At 39.4% G+C, this 17,940-nt stretch overlaps 1 protein-coding gene across 2 annotated transcripts in view; it reads left to right on the top strand.

The window, feature by feature from the left end:
- Positions 1-17,883, top strand: part of svopl (SVOP-like) — a 31,647-nt gene extending 13,764 nt beyond the window's left edge. The window contains exons 10-16 of one of the 2 annotated variants that reach the window (XM_034079630.1): positions 10,378-10,451; positions 11,357-11,553; positions 12,702-12,813; positions 14,223-14,304; positions 14,384-14,473; positions 17,079-17,192; positions 17,613-17,883. In XM_034079630.1, coding sequence (XP_033935521.1) covers positions 10,378-10,451; positions 11,357-11,553; positions 12,702-12,813; positions 14,223-14,304; positions 14,384-14,473; positions 17,079-17,192; positions 17,613-17,621 — 678 coding nt within the window. In that variant the 3' untranslated portion in view covers positions 17,622-17,883. Of the gene's footprint in view, positions 1-10,377; positions 10,452-11,356; positions 11,554-12,701; positions 12,814-14,222; positions 14,305-14,383; positions 14,474-17,078; positions 17,193-17,609 lie in introns of both variants that reach the window. The other variant, XM_034079628.1, reaches the window with a different exon arrangement.
- The last annotated feature ends 57 nt before the right edge of the window (positions 17,884-17,940 follow it).

Raw genomic sequence — 17,940 nt, 5'->3', positions numbered from 1 at the left:
CATTCAGATACACAATCAATCATTCAGATACACAATCAATCATTCAACTACACAATCAATCATTCAGATACACAATCAATCATTCAACTACACAATAAATCATTCAACTACACAATCAATCATTCAACTACACAATCAATCATTCAGATACACAATCAATCATTCAACTACACAATCAATCATTCAGATACACAATCAATCATTCAACTACACAATCAATCATTCAGATACACAATCAATCATTCAACTACACAATCAATCATTCAACTACACAATCAATCATTCAGATACACAATCAATCATTCAACTACACAATCAATCATTCAACTACACAATCAATCAATCATTCAGATACACAATCAATCATTCAACTACACAATCAATCATTCAACTACACAATCAATCATTCAGATACACAATCAATCATTCAACTACACAATCAATCATTCAACTACACAATCAATCATTCAGATACACAATCAATCATTCAACTACACAATCAATCATTCAGATACACAATCAATCATTCAACTACACAATCAATCATTCAGATACACAATCAATCATTCAACTACACAATCAATCATTCAACTACACAATCAATCATTCAACTACACAATCAATCATTCAACTACACAATCAATCATTCAGATACACAATCAATCATTCAACTACACAATTAATCATTCAACTACACAATCAATCATTCAGATACACAATCAATCATTCAGATACACAATCAATCATTCAACTACACAATCAATCATTCAACTACACAATCAATCATTAAGATACACAATCAATCATTCAACTACACAATCAATCATTCAACTACACAATCAATCATTCAACTAAATCATTCAACTACACAATCAATCATTCAACTACACAATCAATCATTCAGATACACAATCAATCATTCAACTACACAATCAATCATTCAACTACACAATCAATCATTCAACTACACAATCAATCATTCAGATACACAATCAATCATTCAACTACACAATCAATCATTCAACTACACAATCAATCATTCAGATACACAATCAATCATTCAACTACACAATCAATCATTCAGATACACAATCAATCATTCAACTACACAATCAAGCATTCAACTACACAATCAATCATTCAACTACACAATCAATCATTCAACTACACAATCAATCATTAAGATACACAATCAATCATTAAGATACACAATCAATCATTCAACTACACAATCAATCATTCAGATACACAATCAATCATTCAACTACACAATCAATCATTCAACTACACAATCAATCATTCAGATACACAATCAATCATTCAACTACACAATCAATCATTCAACTACACAATCAATCATTCAGATACACAATCAATCATTCAACTACACAATCAATCATTCAACTACACAATCAAACATTCAGATACACAATCAATCATTCAGATACACAATCAATCATTCAGATACACAATCAATCATTCAACTACACAATCAATCATTCAACTACACAATCAATCATTAAGATACACAATCAATCATTCAACTACACAATCAATCATTCAGATACACAATCAATCATTCAACTACACAATCAATCATTCAACTACACAATCAAACATTCAGATACACAATCAATCATTCAACTACACAATCAATCATTCAGATACACAATCAATCATTCAACTACACAATCAATCATTCAACTACACAATCAATCATTCAACTACACAATCAATCATTCAGATACACAATCAATCATTCAACTACACAATCAATCATTCAACTACACAATCAATCATTCAGATACACAATCAATCATTCAACTACACAATCAATCATTCAACTACACAATCAATCATTCAGATACACAATCAATCATTCAACTACACAATCAATCATTCAACTACACAATCAAACATTCAGATACACAATCAATCATTCAGATACACAATCAATCATTCAGATACACAATCAATCATTCAACTACACAATCAATCATTCAACTACACAATCAATCATTAAGATACACAATCAATCATTCAACTACACAATCAATCATTCAGATACACAATCAATCATTCAACTACACAATCAATCATTCAACTACACAATCAAATATTCAGATACACAATCAATCATTCAACTACACAATCAATCATTCAGATACACAATCAATCATTCAACTACACAATCAATCATTCAACTACACAATCAATCATTCAACTACACAATCAAGCATTCAACTACACAATCAATCATTCAGATACACAATCAATCATTCAACTACACAATCAATCATTCAACTACACAATCAATCATTCAGATACACAATCAATCAATCAATCAATCAATCAATCAATCAATCAATGTTTATTTATATAGCCCAATATCACAAATGTTACATTTGTCTCAGTGGTCTTCACAGTGTGTACAGAATATCAGTATGACAATACGGCACCCTCTGTCCTTAGACCCTCTGTCCTCAGACCCTCTGTCCTCAGACCCTCTGTCCTTAGACCCTCTGTCCTCAGACCCTCTGTCCTCAGACCCTCTGTCCTTAGACCCTCACATCGTACAAGGAAAAACTTCCAGAGAAAACCCAGTTTAAAGGGAACATGGAGAAACCTCAGGGAGAGCAGCAGAGGAGGATCCTCTCCAGGACGGACAGACTGCAATAGATGCCGTGTGTAAATTGAAAAGATAATACATTTGCAACATAGGTAGTCCAGGTGTTTGGAAATGCATGTGTGTATAAGAGGAAGATGAATCCACGAGGATATCCATCAGGACCGATGATCCAGGACCACAGCCACGACTCAAGATCCAGGGCTCGCGATCCAGGACACAGGACCGCAGGATCATCCATGACTCCGGATCCCGGCGTATAGAGACACCAAAAAGAAAGACATTTGGGGAAGCTGGGTTAATCGGAACATGAGTGTACACGGGTACAGACAGAGAGAAGGAAGAAGGAAGATGTCCCCATGAGAGGACACAGGTACAGACAGAGAGAAGGAAGAAGTAAGATGTCCCCATGAGAGGACACGGGTACAGACAGAGAGAAGGAAGAAGTAAGATGTCCCCATGAGAGGACACAGGTATAGACAGAGAGAAGGAAGAAGTAAGATGTCCCCATGAGAGGACACGGGTACAGACAGAGAGAAGGAAGAAGCAAGATGTCCCCCGACAAACTAAGCCTATATCAGCAAAACTAGGGGCTGAATCTAATCAGCCCTAACTATAAGCTTTATCAAAAAGGAAGGTCTTCAGCGCACTCTTAGAAACGGATAGGGTGTCTGCCGCCCGAACACAAACTGGAAGCTGATTCCACAAATGTGGAGCTTGATAAGAAAAGGCTCTGGCTCCCATTGTACTTTTAGAGACTCTAGGAACAACCAACAACCCTGCATTCTTGGAACGCAATGCCCTAGTAGGCCAGTAGGGTATAATGAGTTCTTTAAGGTAAGATGGCGCCTGCCCATTAAGGGCTTTGTAGGCGAGAAGAAGAACTTTAAATGCTATCCTGTGTTCTATAGGGAGCCAGTGTAAGGCAGCCAGAACAGGAGTCATGTGGTCCCTTCTCCTAACTCTGGTTAGTACACGAGCTGCAGCATTTTGAATCAGCTGAAGCCACTTGACTGACTTCTTGGTACTCCCTGATGATAAAGAGTTACAATAATCCAGCCTAGAAGTAACAAATGCATGGACTAGTTTCTCTGCATCGTTTTGAGGCAAGATATGCCTGATCTCTGCAATGTTACGTAGATGTTACAATCAATCATTCAACTACACAATCAATCATTCAACTACACAATCAATCATTCAACTACACAACCAATCATTCAGATACACAATCAATCATTCAACTACACAATCAATCATTCAACTACACAATCAATCATTCAGATACACAATCAATCATTCAACTACACAACCAATCATTCAACTACACAACCAATCATTCAGATACACAATCAATCATTCAACTACACAATCAATCATTCAACTACACAATCAATCATTCAGATACACAATCAATCATTCAACTACACAATCAATCATTCAACTACACAATCAATCATTCAGATACACAATCAATCATTCAACTACACAATCAATCATTCAACTACACAATCAATCATTCAACTACACAATCAATCATTAAGATACACAATCAATCATTCAACTACACAATCAATCATTCAACTACACAATCAATCATTCAACTACACAATCAATCATTCAACTACACAATCAATCATTCAGATACACAATCAATCATTCAACTACACAATCAATCATTCAACTACACAATCAATCATTCAACTACACAATCAATCATTCAACTACACAATCAATCATTCAGATACACAATCAATCATTCAACTACACAATCAATCATTCAACTACACAATCAATCATTCAGCTAAACAATCAATCATTCAACTACACAATCAATCATTCAACTACACAATCAATCATTCAGATACACAATCAATCATTCAACTACACAATCAATCATTCAACTACACAACCAATCATTCAGATACACAATCAATCATTCAACTACACAATCAATCATTCAACTACACAATCAATCATTCAACTACACAATCAATCATTCAACTACACAACCAATCATTCAGATACACAATCAATCATTCAACTACACAATCAATCATTCAACTACACAATCAATCATTCAGATACACAATCAATCATTCAACTACACAATCAATCATTCAACTACACAACCAATCATTCAGATACACAATCAATCATTCAACTACACAATCAATCATTCAACTACACAATCAATCATTCAACTACACAATCAATCATTAAGATACACAATCAATCATTCAACTACACAATCAATCATTCAACTACACAATCAATCATTCAACTACACAATCAATCATTCAACTACACAATCAATCATTCAACTACACAATCAATCATTCAGATACACAATCAATCATTCAACTACACAATCAATCATTCAACTACACAATCAATCATTCAACTACACAATCAATCATTCAGATACACAATCAATCATTCAGATACACAATCAATCATTCAGATACACAATCAATAATTCAGATACACAATCAATCATTCAACTACACAATCAATCATTCAACTACACAATCAATCATTAAGATACACCATCAATCATTCAACTACACAATCAATCATTCAACTACACAATCAATCATTCAACTACACAATCAATCATTCAGATACACAATCAATCATTCAACTACACAATCAATCATTCAACTACACAATCAATCATTCAACTACACAATCAATCATTCAACTACACAATCAATCATTCAACTACACAATCAATCATTCAACTACACAATCAATCATTCAGATACACAATCAATCATTCAACTACACAATCAATCATTCAGATACACAATCAATCATTCAACTACACAATCAATCATTCAACTACACAATCAAACATTCAGATACACAATCAATCATTCAACTACACAATCAATCATTAAGATACACAATCAATCATTCAACTACACAATCAATCATTCAGATACACAATCAATCATTCAGATACACAATCAATCATTCAACTACACAATCAATCATTCAACTACACAATCAATCATTAAGATACACAATCAATCATTCAACTACACAATCAATCATTCAGATACACAATCAATCATTCAACTACACAATCAATCATTCAACTACACAATCAAACATTCAGATACACAATCAATCATTCAACTACACAATCAATCATTCAGATACACAATCAATCATTCAACTACACAATCAATCATTCAACTACACAATCAATCATTCAACTACACAATCAATCATTCAACTACACAATCAATCATTCAGATACACAATCAATCATTCAACTACACAATCAATCATTCAGATACACAATCAATCATTCAACTACACAATCAATCATTCAACTACACAATCAAACATTCAGATACACAATCAATCATTCAACTACACAATCAATCATTCAGATACACAATCAATCATTCAGATACACAATCAATCATTCAACTACACAATCAATCATTAAGATACACAATCAATCATTCAACTACACAATCAATCATTCAGATACACAATCAATCATTCAACTACACAATCAATCATTCAGATACACAATCAATCATTCAACTACACAATCAATCATTCAGATACACAATCAATCATTCAACTACACAATCAATCATTCAACTACACAATCAATCATTCAACTACACAATCAATCATTCAACTACACAATCAAGCATTCAACTACACAATCAATCATTCAACTACACAATCAATCAATCAATCAATCAATCAATCAATCAATGTTTATTTATAGCCCAATATCACAAATGTTACATTTGTCTCAGTGGTCTTCACAGTGTGTACAGAATATCAGTATGACAATACGGCACCCTCTGTCCTCAGACCCTCTGTCCTCAGACCCTCTGTCCTCAGACCCTCTGTCCTCAGACCCTCTGTCCTTAGACCCTCACATCGTACAAGGAAAAACTTCCAGAGAAAACCCAGTTTAAAGGGAACATGGAGAAACCTCAGGAGAGCAGCAGAGGAGGATCCTCTCCAGGACGGACAGACTGCAATAGATGCCGTGTGTAAATTGAAAAGATAATACATTTGCAACATAGGTAGTCCAGGTGTTTGGAAATGCATGTGTGTATAATAGGAAGATGAATCCACGAGGATATCCATCCAGGACCGATGATCCAGGACCACAGCCACGACTCAAGATCCAGGGCTCGCGATCCAGGACACAGGACCGCAGGATCATCCATGACTCCGGATCCCGGCGTATATAGACGCCAAAAGAAAGACATTTGGGGAAGCTGGGTTAATGGGAACATGAGAGGACACAGGTACAGACAGAGAGAAGGAAGAAGGAAGATGTCCCCATGAGAGGACACAGGTACAGACAGAGAGAAGGAAGAAGTAAGATGTCCCCATGAGAGGACACGGGTACAGACAGAGAGAAGGAAGAAGTAAGATGTCCCCATGAGAGGACACAGGTATAGACAGAGAGAAGGAAGAAGTAAGATGTCCCCATGAGAGGACACGGGTACAGACAGAGAGAAGGAAGAAGCAAGATGTCCCCCGACAAACTAAGCCTATATCAGCAAAACTAGGGGCTGAATCTAATCAGCCCTAACTATAAGCTTTATCAAAAAGGAAGGTCTTCAGCGCACTCTTAGAAACGGATAGGGTGTCTGCCGCCCGAACACAAACTGGAAGCTGATTCCACAAATGTGGAGCTTGATAAGAAAAGGCTCTGGCTCCCATTGTACTTTTAGAGACTCTAGGAACAACCAACAACCCTGCATTCTTGGAACGCAATGCCCTAGTAGGCCAGCAGGGTATAATGAGTTCTTTAAGGTAAGATGGCGCCTGCCCATTAAGGGCTTTGTAGGCGAGAAGAAGAACTTTAAATGCTATCCTGTGTTCTATAGGGAGCCAGTGTAAGGCAGCCAGAACAGGAGTCACGTGGTCCCTTCTCCTAACTCTGGTTAGTACACGAGCTGCAGCATTTTGAATCAGCTGAAGCGACTTGACTGACTTCTTGGTACTCCCTGATGATAAAGAGTTACAATAATCCAGCCTAGAAGTAACAAATGCATGGACTAGTTTCTCTGCATCGTTTTGAGGCAAGATATGCCTGATCTCTGCAATGTTACGTAGATGTTACAATCAATCATTCAACTACACAATCAATCATTCAACTACACAATCAATCATTCAACTACACAACCAATCATTCAGATACACAATCAATCATTCAACTACACAATCAATCATTCAACTACACAATCAATCATTCAGATACACAATCAATCATTCAACTACACAACCAATCATTCAACTACACAACCAATCATTCAGATACACAATCAATCATTCAACTACACAATCAATCATTCAACTACACAATCAATCATTCAGATACACAATCAATCATTCAACTACACAATCAATCATTCAACTACACAACCAATCATTCAGATACACAATCAATCATTCAACTACACAATCAATCATTCAACTACACAATCAATCATTCAACTACACAATCAATCATTAAGATACACAATCAATCATTCAACTACACAATCAATCATTCAACTACACAATCAATCATTCAACTACACAATCAATCATTCAACTACACAATCAATCATTCAGATACACAATCAATCATTCAACTACACAATCAATCATTCAACTACACAATCAATCATTCAACTACACAATCAATCATTCAACTACACAATCAATCATTCAGATACACAATCAATCATTCAACTACACAATCAATCATTCAACTACACAATCAATCATTCAGCTAAACAATCAATCATTCAACTACACAATCAATCATTCAACTACACAATCAATCATTCAGATACACAATCAATCATTCAACTACACAATCAATCATTCAACTACACAACCAATCATTCAGATACACAATCAATCATTCAACTACACAATCAATCATTCAACTACACAATCAATCATTCAACTACACAATCAATCATTCAACTACACAACCAATCATTCAGATACACAATCAATCATTCAACTACACAATCAATCATTCAACTACACAATCAATCATTCAGATACACAATCAATCATTCAACTACACAATCAATCATTCAACTACACAACCAATCATTCAGATACACAATCAATCATTCAACTACACAATCAATCATTCAACTACACAATCAATCATTCAACTACACAATCAATCATTAAGATACACAATCAATCATTCAACTACACAATCAATCATTCAACTACACAATCAATCATTCAACTACACAATCAATCATTCAACTACACAATCAATCATTCAGATACACAATCAATCATTCAACTACACAATCAATCATTCAACTACACAATCAATCATTCAACTACACAATCAATCATTCAACTACACAATCAATCATTCAGATACACAATCAATCATTCAGATACACAATCAATCATTCAGATACACAATCAATAATTCAGATACACAATCAATCATTCAACTACACAATCAATCATTCAACTACACAATCAATCATTCAACTACACAATCAATCATTAAGATACACCATCAATCATTCAACTACACAATCAATCATTCAACTACACAATCAATCATTCAACTACACAATCAATCATTCAACTACACAATCAATCATTCAACTACACAATCAATCATTCAACTACACAATCAATCATTCAGATACACAATCAATCATTCAACTACACAATCAATCATTCAACTACACAATCAATCATTCAACTACACAATCAATCATTCAACTACACAATCAATCATTCAGATACACAATCAATCATTCAGATACACAATCAATCATTCAACTACACAATCAATCATTCAGATACACAATCAATCATTCAACTACACAATCAATCATTCAACTACACAATCAATCATTCAACTACACAATCAATCATTCAGATACACAATCAATCATTCAACTACACAATCAATCATTCAACTACACAATCAATCATTCAGCTAAACAATCAATCATTCAACTACACAATCAATCATTCAACTACACAATCAATCATTCAGATACACAATCAATCATTCAGCTACACAATCAATAATTCAGATACACAATCAATCATTCAGATACACAATCAATCATTCAACTACACAATCAATCATTCAACTACACAATCAATCATTCAACTACACAATCAATCATTCAGATACACAATCAATCATTCAACTACACAATCAATCATTCAGATACACAATCAATCATTCAACTACACAATCAATCATTCAACTACACAATCAATCATTCAGATACACAATCAATCATTCAACTACACAATCAATCATTCAACTACACAATCAATCATTCAGATACACAATCAATCATTCAACTATACAATCAATCATTCAGATACACAATCAATCATTCAACTACACAATCAATCATTCAACTACACAATCAATCATTCAGATACACAATCAATCATTCAACTACACAATCAATCATTCAACTACACAATCAATCATTCAGATACACAATTAATCATTCAACTACACAATCAATCATTCAACTACACAATCAATCATTCAGATACACAATCAATCATTCAACTACACAATCAATCATTCAACTACACAATCAATCATTCAACTACACAATCAATCATTCAGATACACAATCAATCATTCAGATATACAATCAATCATTCAGATACACAATCAATCATTCAACTACACAATCAATCATTCAACTACACAATCAATCATTCAGATAAATATGTTTTATGTGTTTCAGAAAGAGCGAGGCAGCTGGAGGATTCTGCTAAGCCCCGCCTTCAGGAGGACGACCCTGCTGCTGTGGTACTCATGGTGAGTACTTTAACATATACTGAGTATTAATACCTCTCTGCTGCTGTGGTACTCATGGTGAGTACTTTAACATATACTGAATATTAATACCTCTCTGCTGCTGTGGTACTCATGGTGAGTACTTTAACATATACTGAGTATTAATACCTCTCTGCTGCTGTGGTACTCATGGTGAGTACTTTAACATATACTGAATATTAATACCTCTCTGCTGCTGTGGTACTCATGGTGAGTACTTTAACATATACTGAGTATTAATACCTCTCTGCTGCTGTGGTACTCATGGTGAGTACTTTAACATATACTGAATATTAATACCTCTCTGCTGCTGTGGTACTCATGGTGAGTACTTTAACATATACTGAGTATTAATACCTCTCTGCTGCTGTGGTACTCATGGTGAGTACTTTAACATCTACTGAGTATTAATACCTCTCTGCTGCTGTGGTACTCATGGTGAGTACTTTAACATACACTGAGTATTAATACCTCTCTGCTACTGTGGTACTCATGGTGAGTTCTTATATATACTGAGTATTAATACCTCTCTGCTACTGTGGTACTCATGGTGAGTACTTTAACATATACTGAGTATTAATACCTCTCTGCTGCTGTGGTACTCATGGTGAGTACTTTAACATATACTGAGTATTAATGCCTCTCTGCTGCTGTGGTACTCATGGTGAGTACTTTAACATATACTGAGTATTAATACCTCTCTGCTACTGTGGTACTCATGGTGAGTACTTTAACATCTACTGAGTATTAATACCTCTCTGCTGCTGTGGTACTCATGGTGAGTACTTTAACATATACTGAGTATTAATGCCTCTCTGCTGCTGTGGTACTCATGGTGAGTACTTTAACATATACTGAATATTAATACTTCTCTGTGGTGCCTTCAGGTTCGTGGCGTCCTTTATATACTACGGCTCGGTGCTGAGCAGCTCGGAGCTGCTGGAGAAGAACCTGCTGTGTGTGACGGACCCGGACCCTGAACACCTCGTCAAACACACGCACCCCGACGGACTCTGTTTCTGCATCCCATTCAAGAACAACGACTACCAGACGCTGCTCATCAGCTGCCTGGGGGAGGTCGCCCGTAAGACCACATCCTGTGCTGACAAGGGTCTACGTGAAGTCATGTGACCGTGCTGTAGTTCCTTTATAGCTCAACATTAGCCGCCCTTAGCTTAGCGGTGGTGACGTGAAGTCATGTGACCGTGCTGTAGTTCCTTTATAGCCCAAGATTAGCCGCCTTTAGCTTAGCGGTGGTGACGTGAAGTCATGTGACCGTGCTGTAGTTCCTTTATAGCCCAACATTAGCCGCCTTTAGCTTAGCGGTGGTGACGTGAAGTCATGTGACCGTGCTGTAGTTCCTTTATAGCCCAAGATTAGCCGCCTTTAGCTTAGCGGTGGTGACGTGAAGTCATGTGACCGTGCTGTAGTTCCTTAATAGCCCAACATTAGCCTCCTTTAGCTTAGCGGTGGTGACGTGAAATCATGTGACCGTGCTGTAGCTCCTTTATAGCTCAACATTAGCCGCCTTTAGCTTAGCGGTGGTGACGTGAAGTCATGTGACCGTGCTGTAGTTCCTCTATAGCTCAACATTAGCCGCCTTTAGCTTAGCGGTGGTGACGTGAAGTCATGTGACCGTGCTGTAGTTCCTCTATAGCTCAACATTAGCCGCCTTTAGCTTAGCGGTGGTGACGTGAAGTCATGTGACCGTGCTGTAGCTCCTTTATAGCTCAACATTAGCCGCCTTTAGCTTAGCGGTGGTGACGTGAAGTCATGTGACCGTGCTGTAGTTCCTCTATAGCTCAACATTAGCCGCCTTTAGCTTAGCGGTGGTGACGTGAAGTCATGTGACCGTGCTGTAGCTCCTTTATAGCTCAACATTAGCCGCCTTTAGCTTAGCGGTGGTGAAGTGAAGTCATGTGACCGTGCTGTAGTTCCTTTAAAGCTCAACATTAGCCGCCTTTAGCTTAGCGGTGGTGACGTGAAGTCGTGTGACCGTGCTGTAGTTCCTTTATAGCTCAACATTAGCCGCCTTTAGCTTAGCGGTGGTGACGTGAAGTCATGTGACCGTGCTGTAGTTCCTTTATAGCTCAACATTAGCCGCCTTTAGCTTAGCGGTGGTGACGTGAAGTCGTGTGACCGTGCTGTAGTTCCTTTATAGCCCAACATTAGCCGCCTTTAGCTTAGCGGTGGTGACGTACTTTCTTTATAACGTGTCCTTCTTCCTCTCAGTTGTTCCTGTAAACATCTGTCTGCTGAACATTTTTGGACGGAAGTTGAGTATGACCATGCTGCAGCTGGTGGCGGCCATGTTGTTCATGTTGCTCAACATCTGCTCCTCCATGTGAGTAACTCTGAGGACCATTCATCCGTTTATGAGGACCTCTGATCTGTTTATGAGGACCTCTGATCTGTTTATGAGGACCTCTGATCTGTTCATGAGGACCTCTAATCTATTCATGAGGACCTCTGATCTGTTTATGAGGACCTCTGATCTATTTATGAGGACCTCGGATCTGTTCATGAGGACCTCTAATCTGTTCATGAGGACCTCTGATCTGTTTATGAGGACCTCTGATCTGTTTATGAGGACCTCTGATCTGTTTGAGGACTTCTGATCTGTTTATGAGGACCTCTGATCTGTTTATGAGGACCTCTGATCTGTTTGAGGACTTCTGATCTGTTTATGAGGACCTCTGATCTGTTTGAGGACCTCTGATCTGTTTATGAGGACCTCTGATCTGTTTATGAGGACCTCTGATCTGTTTATGAGGACCTCTGATCTGTTTGAGGACCTCTGATCTGTTTATGAGGACCTCTGATCTGTTTATGAGGACCTCTAATCTGTTCATGAGGACCTCTGATCTGTTTATGAGGACCTCTGATCTGTTTATGAGGACCTCTGATCTGTTTATGAGGACCTCTGATCTGTTTATGAGGACCTCTGATCTGTTTGAGGACCTCTGATCTGTTTATGAGGACCTCTGATCTGTTTATGAGGACCTCTGATCTGTTCATGAGGACCTCTGATCTGTTTATGAGGACCTCTGATCTGTTTGAAGACCTCTGATCTGTTTATGAGGACCTCTGATCTGTTTGAGGACCTCTGATCTGTTTATGAGGACCTCTGATCTGTTCAAGAGGACCTGTGTCCATGGAACTGCCCCTCCCTACCTCAAGGAACTCCTCACCCCCCATACCTCCTTGCGGACCACCCGTTCCAGCAACTCCAATTTCCTCAAACCCCCCAGGACTAAGCTCCGTGCTCTGGGAGACCGGGCCTTCTGCTCGGCTGCTCCCAGCCTGTGGAACGCTCTCCCCGACCACATGAGAGCACCACAGACCGTGGAGGCTTTTAAAAAAGGCCTCAAAACCCATCTCTTCAAAGGAGCCTTTGCCTAGACATTTTTATCACCCTTTTATTTATTTTTTATTTTTGTATTGCTTTTTTATTAATTCTACCGTGTTGTGTTTATTTATACTGTTCATGCTCACTACTTGGAGCACTTCGGGATTTGAATTCAAATATGAAGTGCTTTATAAATGGAACCCATTATTATTATTATTATTATTATTATTATTATTATTATTACCTCTGATCTGTTTGAGGACCTCTGGTTCTGTTCTGATCTGGTTCTGATCTGGTTCTGATCTGATCTGGTTCTGATCTGGTTCTGATCTGTTCTGATCTGGTTCTGATCTGGATCTGATCTGGTTCTGATCTGGTACTGATCTGGTTCTGTTCCTCCGCAGGTTTGGCTTCACGGTTCTGCTGTTCCTGCTGCGCGCGCTGGTCTCCATGAACTTTAACGTGGTTTATATCTACACGGCGGAGGTACGTCAGGATCTACTGGATCATTCATTTCAATATACATATATATATAATACATGATAAACATCACGACGTCTCTCAGGTCTATCCCACGGTGGCTCGCTCTCTGGGGATGGGCTTCTGCACGAGCTTCAGCCGCATCGGAGGGATGATCGCCCCCTTCATCGCTCAGGTGAGTTCAGGGTCCCTCTGAGAGTCAGGTGAGTTCAGGGTCCCTCTGAGAGTCAGGTGAGTTCAGGGTCCCTCTGAGAGTCAGGTGAGTTCAGGGTCCCTCTGAGAGTCAGGTGAGTTCAGGGTCCTCTGATAGAGTCAGGTGAGTTCAGGGTCCTCTTATAGAGTCAGGTGAGTTCAGGGTCCTCTTATAGAGTCAGGTGAGTTCAGGGTCCTCTGATAGAGTCAGGTGAGTTCAGGGTCCTCTGATAGAGTCAGGTGAGTTCAGGGTCCTCTGATAGAGTCAGGTGAGTTCAGGGTCCCTCAGAGAGTCAGGTGAGTTCAGGGTCCTCTGATAGAGTCAGGTGAGTTCAGGGTCCTCTCATAGAGTCAGGTGAGTTCAGGGTCCTCTTATAGAGTCAGGTGAGTTCAGGGTCCTCTGATAGAGTCAGGTGAGTTCAGGGTCCCTCAGAGAGTCAGGTGAGTTCAGGGTCCTCTGATAGTCAGGTGAGTTCAGGGTCCTCTCATAGAGTCAGGTGAGTTCAGGGTCCTCTGATAGAGTCAGGTGAGTTCAGGCTCCTCTGATAGAGTCAGGTGAGTTCAGGGTCCTCTGATAGAGTCAGGTGAGTTCAGGGTCCTCTGATAGAGTCAGGTGAGTTCAGGGTCCTCTTATAGAGTCAGGTGAGTTCAGGGTCCTCTTATAGAGTCAGGTGAGTTCAGGGTCCTCTGATAGAGTCAGGTGAGTTCAGGGTCCTCTCATAGAGTCAGGTGAGTTCAGGGTCCTCTGATAGAGTCAGGTGAGTTCAGGGTCCTCTTATAGAGTCAGGTGAGTTCAGGGTCCTCTTATAGAGTCAGGTGAGTTCAGGGTCCCTCATAGAGTCAGGTGAGTTCAGGGTCCTCTTATAGAGTCAGGTGAGTTCAGGGTCCTCTGATAGAGTCAGGTGAGTTCAGGGTCCCCTGATAGAGTCAGGTGAGTTCAGGGTCCTCTGATAGAGTCAGGTGAGTTCAGGGTCCTCTTATAGAGTCAGGTGTGTTCAGGTTCCTCTGATAGAGTCAGGTGAGTTCAGGGTCCTCTTATAGAGTCAGGTGAGTTCAGGATCCTCTTATAGAGTCAGGTGAGTTCAGGGTCCTCTGATAGAGTCAGGTGAGTTCAGGGTCCTCTGATAGAGTCAGGTGAGTTCAGGGTCCTCTCATAGAGTCAGGTGAGTTCAGGGTCCTCTCATAGAGTCAGGTGAGTTCAGGGTCCTCTTATAGAGTCAGGTGAGTTCAGGGTCCTGTGATAGAGTCAGGTGAGTTCAGGGTCCTCTTATAGAGTCAGGTGAGTTCAGGGTCCTCTCATAGAGTCAGGTGAGTTCAGGGTCCTCTGATAGAGTCAGGTGAGTTCAGGGTCCTCTGATAGAGTCAGGTGAGTTCAGGGTCCCCTCATAGAGTCAGGTGAGTTCAGGGTCCTCTGATAGAGTCAGGTGAGTTCAGGGTCCTCATAGAGTCAGGTGAGTTCAGGGTCCTCTTATAGAGTCAGGTGAGTTCAGGGTCCTCTGATAGAGTCAGGTGAGTTCAGGGTCCTCTCATAGAGTCAGGTGAGTTCAGGGTCCTCTTATAGAGTCAGGTGAGTTCAGGGTCCTCTTATAGAGTCAGGTGAGTTCAGGGTCCTCTGATAGAGTCAGGTGAGTTCAGGGTCCTCTGATAGAGTCAGGTGAGTTCAGGGTCCTCTTATAGAGTCAGGTGAGTTCAGGGTCCTCTGATAGAGTCAGGTGAGTTCAGGGTCCTCTGATAGAGTCAGGTGAGTTCAGGGTCCTCTTATAGAGTCAGGTGAGTTCAGGGTCCTCTGATAGAGTCAGGTGAGTTCAGGGTCCTCTCAGAGAGTCAGGTGAGTTCAGGGTCCTCTCATAGAGTCAGGTGAGTTCAGGGTCCTCTGATAGAGTCAGGTGAGTTCAGGGTCCTCTCATAGAGTCAGGTGAGTTCAGGGTCCTCTCATAGAGTCAGGTGAGTTCAGGGTCCTCTGATAGAGTCAGGTGAGTTCAGGGTCCTCTCATAGAGTCAGGTGAGTTCAGGGTCCTCTGATAGAGTCAGGTGAGTTCAGGGTCCTCTGATAGAGTCAGGTGAGTTCAGGGTCCTCATAGAGTCAGGTGAGTTCAGGGTCCTCTTATAGAGTCAGGTGAGTTCAGGGTCCTCTGATAGAGTCAGGTGAGTTCAGGGTCCTCTCATAGAGTCAGGTGAGTTCAGGGTCCTCTGATAGAGTCAGGTGAGTTCAGGGTCCTCTGATAGAGTCAGGTGAGTTCAGGGTCCTCTCATAGAGTCAGGTGAGTTCAGGGTCCTCTCATAGAGTCAGGTGAGTTCAGGGTCCTCTCATAGAGTCAGGTGAGTTCAGGGTCCTCTGATAGTCAGGTGAGTTCAGGGTCCTCTGATAGAGTCAGGTGAGTTCAGGGTCCTCTGATAGAGTCAGGTGAGTTCAGGGTCCTCTTATAGAGTCAGGTGAGTTCAGGGTCCTCTTATAGAGTCAGGTGTGTTCAGGGTCCTCTGATAGAGTCAGGTGTGTTCAGGGTCCTCTGATAGAGTCAGGTGTGTTCAGGGTCCTCTGATACAGTTGTACAGGTGCATTTCAGGGGTTTTCTCTGTGTGTGCTTCAGGTGCTGATGTCCCAGTCGGTGGTTCTGGCTCTCAGCCCGTTTGCAGTGACCTGTGTGATCTGCGCTCTGGGGAACTTCCTGCTGCCGATCGAGACTCGAGGACGAGCTCTGCTGGTGAGAGACACTATTAACGAGTGGGCCGGGCATTGTGGGTAAAATTAACTAAAGTTAACGAGAATCTTTATTTTTCTGAATTCTTTCTCGCAATGTTTTAATTTATAATTGTTTGTTTATCTGATAAAGTTACAACTTTAATTTCACCAAATATCTATGAAATGCAGCACAATGAGACAGTATTTGAAGCGTCTGGTATTTTTATTTACTTTTTAATCGTAAACGAGTTAAACATTTCAATACCCATGTTTTCTTGTAATTTAGAAATGTTCAATATTCAGTTAAGTTCAGTATTTTATTTATATACTTTTCTATTTGAATCCTCAAGATTTATTTCTTTTCCTACAAAAGCCTGAAATATATTTTAAAATATCAGTTTTATTCAAAATGTTGAAACCTTTATTTCTGTGTTTTCAGCAGAACTCCTGACGACGTCTGACGACGAACAAACCGTTTTATTTTGTATTAAATCTGAGGCTCGTGAATAAACGCTGCTATTGAAAGAGTTTCTGATAAATGATCAATAATATAATAATATGTATCTCAAGCTGTTTTATTTAAACGCGAGGCACCTTATTGACATTTAAATAACGTTTTTCTGACGTTTTTGGCAGAAGGTTTATATCATGAAAATGTTTTTAAAATATCTGAAAAATATAAAATCTGAATTAAAAACTCCTGAGCAACTAAAGTCTTTCATAATTTATGAAACGTCCTGGTGGTGGCGCTGCTGCAGGAAGAGAAGAAG

Source organism: Pseudochaenichthys georgianus, unplaced genomic scaffold (assembly GCF_902827115.2).
Source record: "Pseudochaenichthys georgianus unplaced genomic scaffold, fPseGeo1.2 scaffold_669_arrow_ctg1, whole genome shotgun sequence".
Taxonomy (NCBI): domain Eukaryota; kingdom Metazoa; phylum Chordata; class Actinopteri; order Perciformes; family Channichthyidae; genus Pseudochaenichthys; species Pseudochaenichthys georgianus.
Note: the sequence above shows the minus strand (reverse complement) of the source record. Positions and strands in the feature narration are given on the sequence as shown.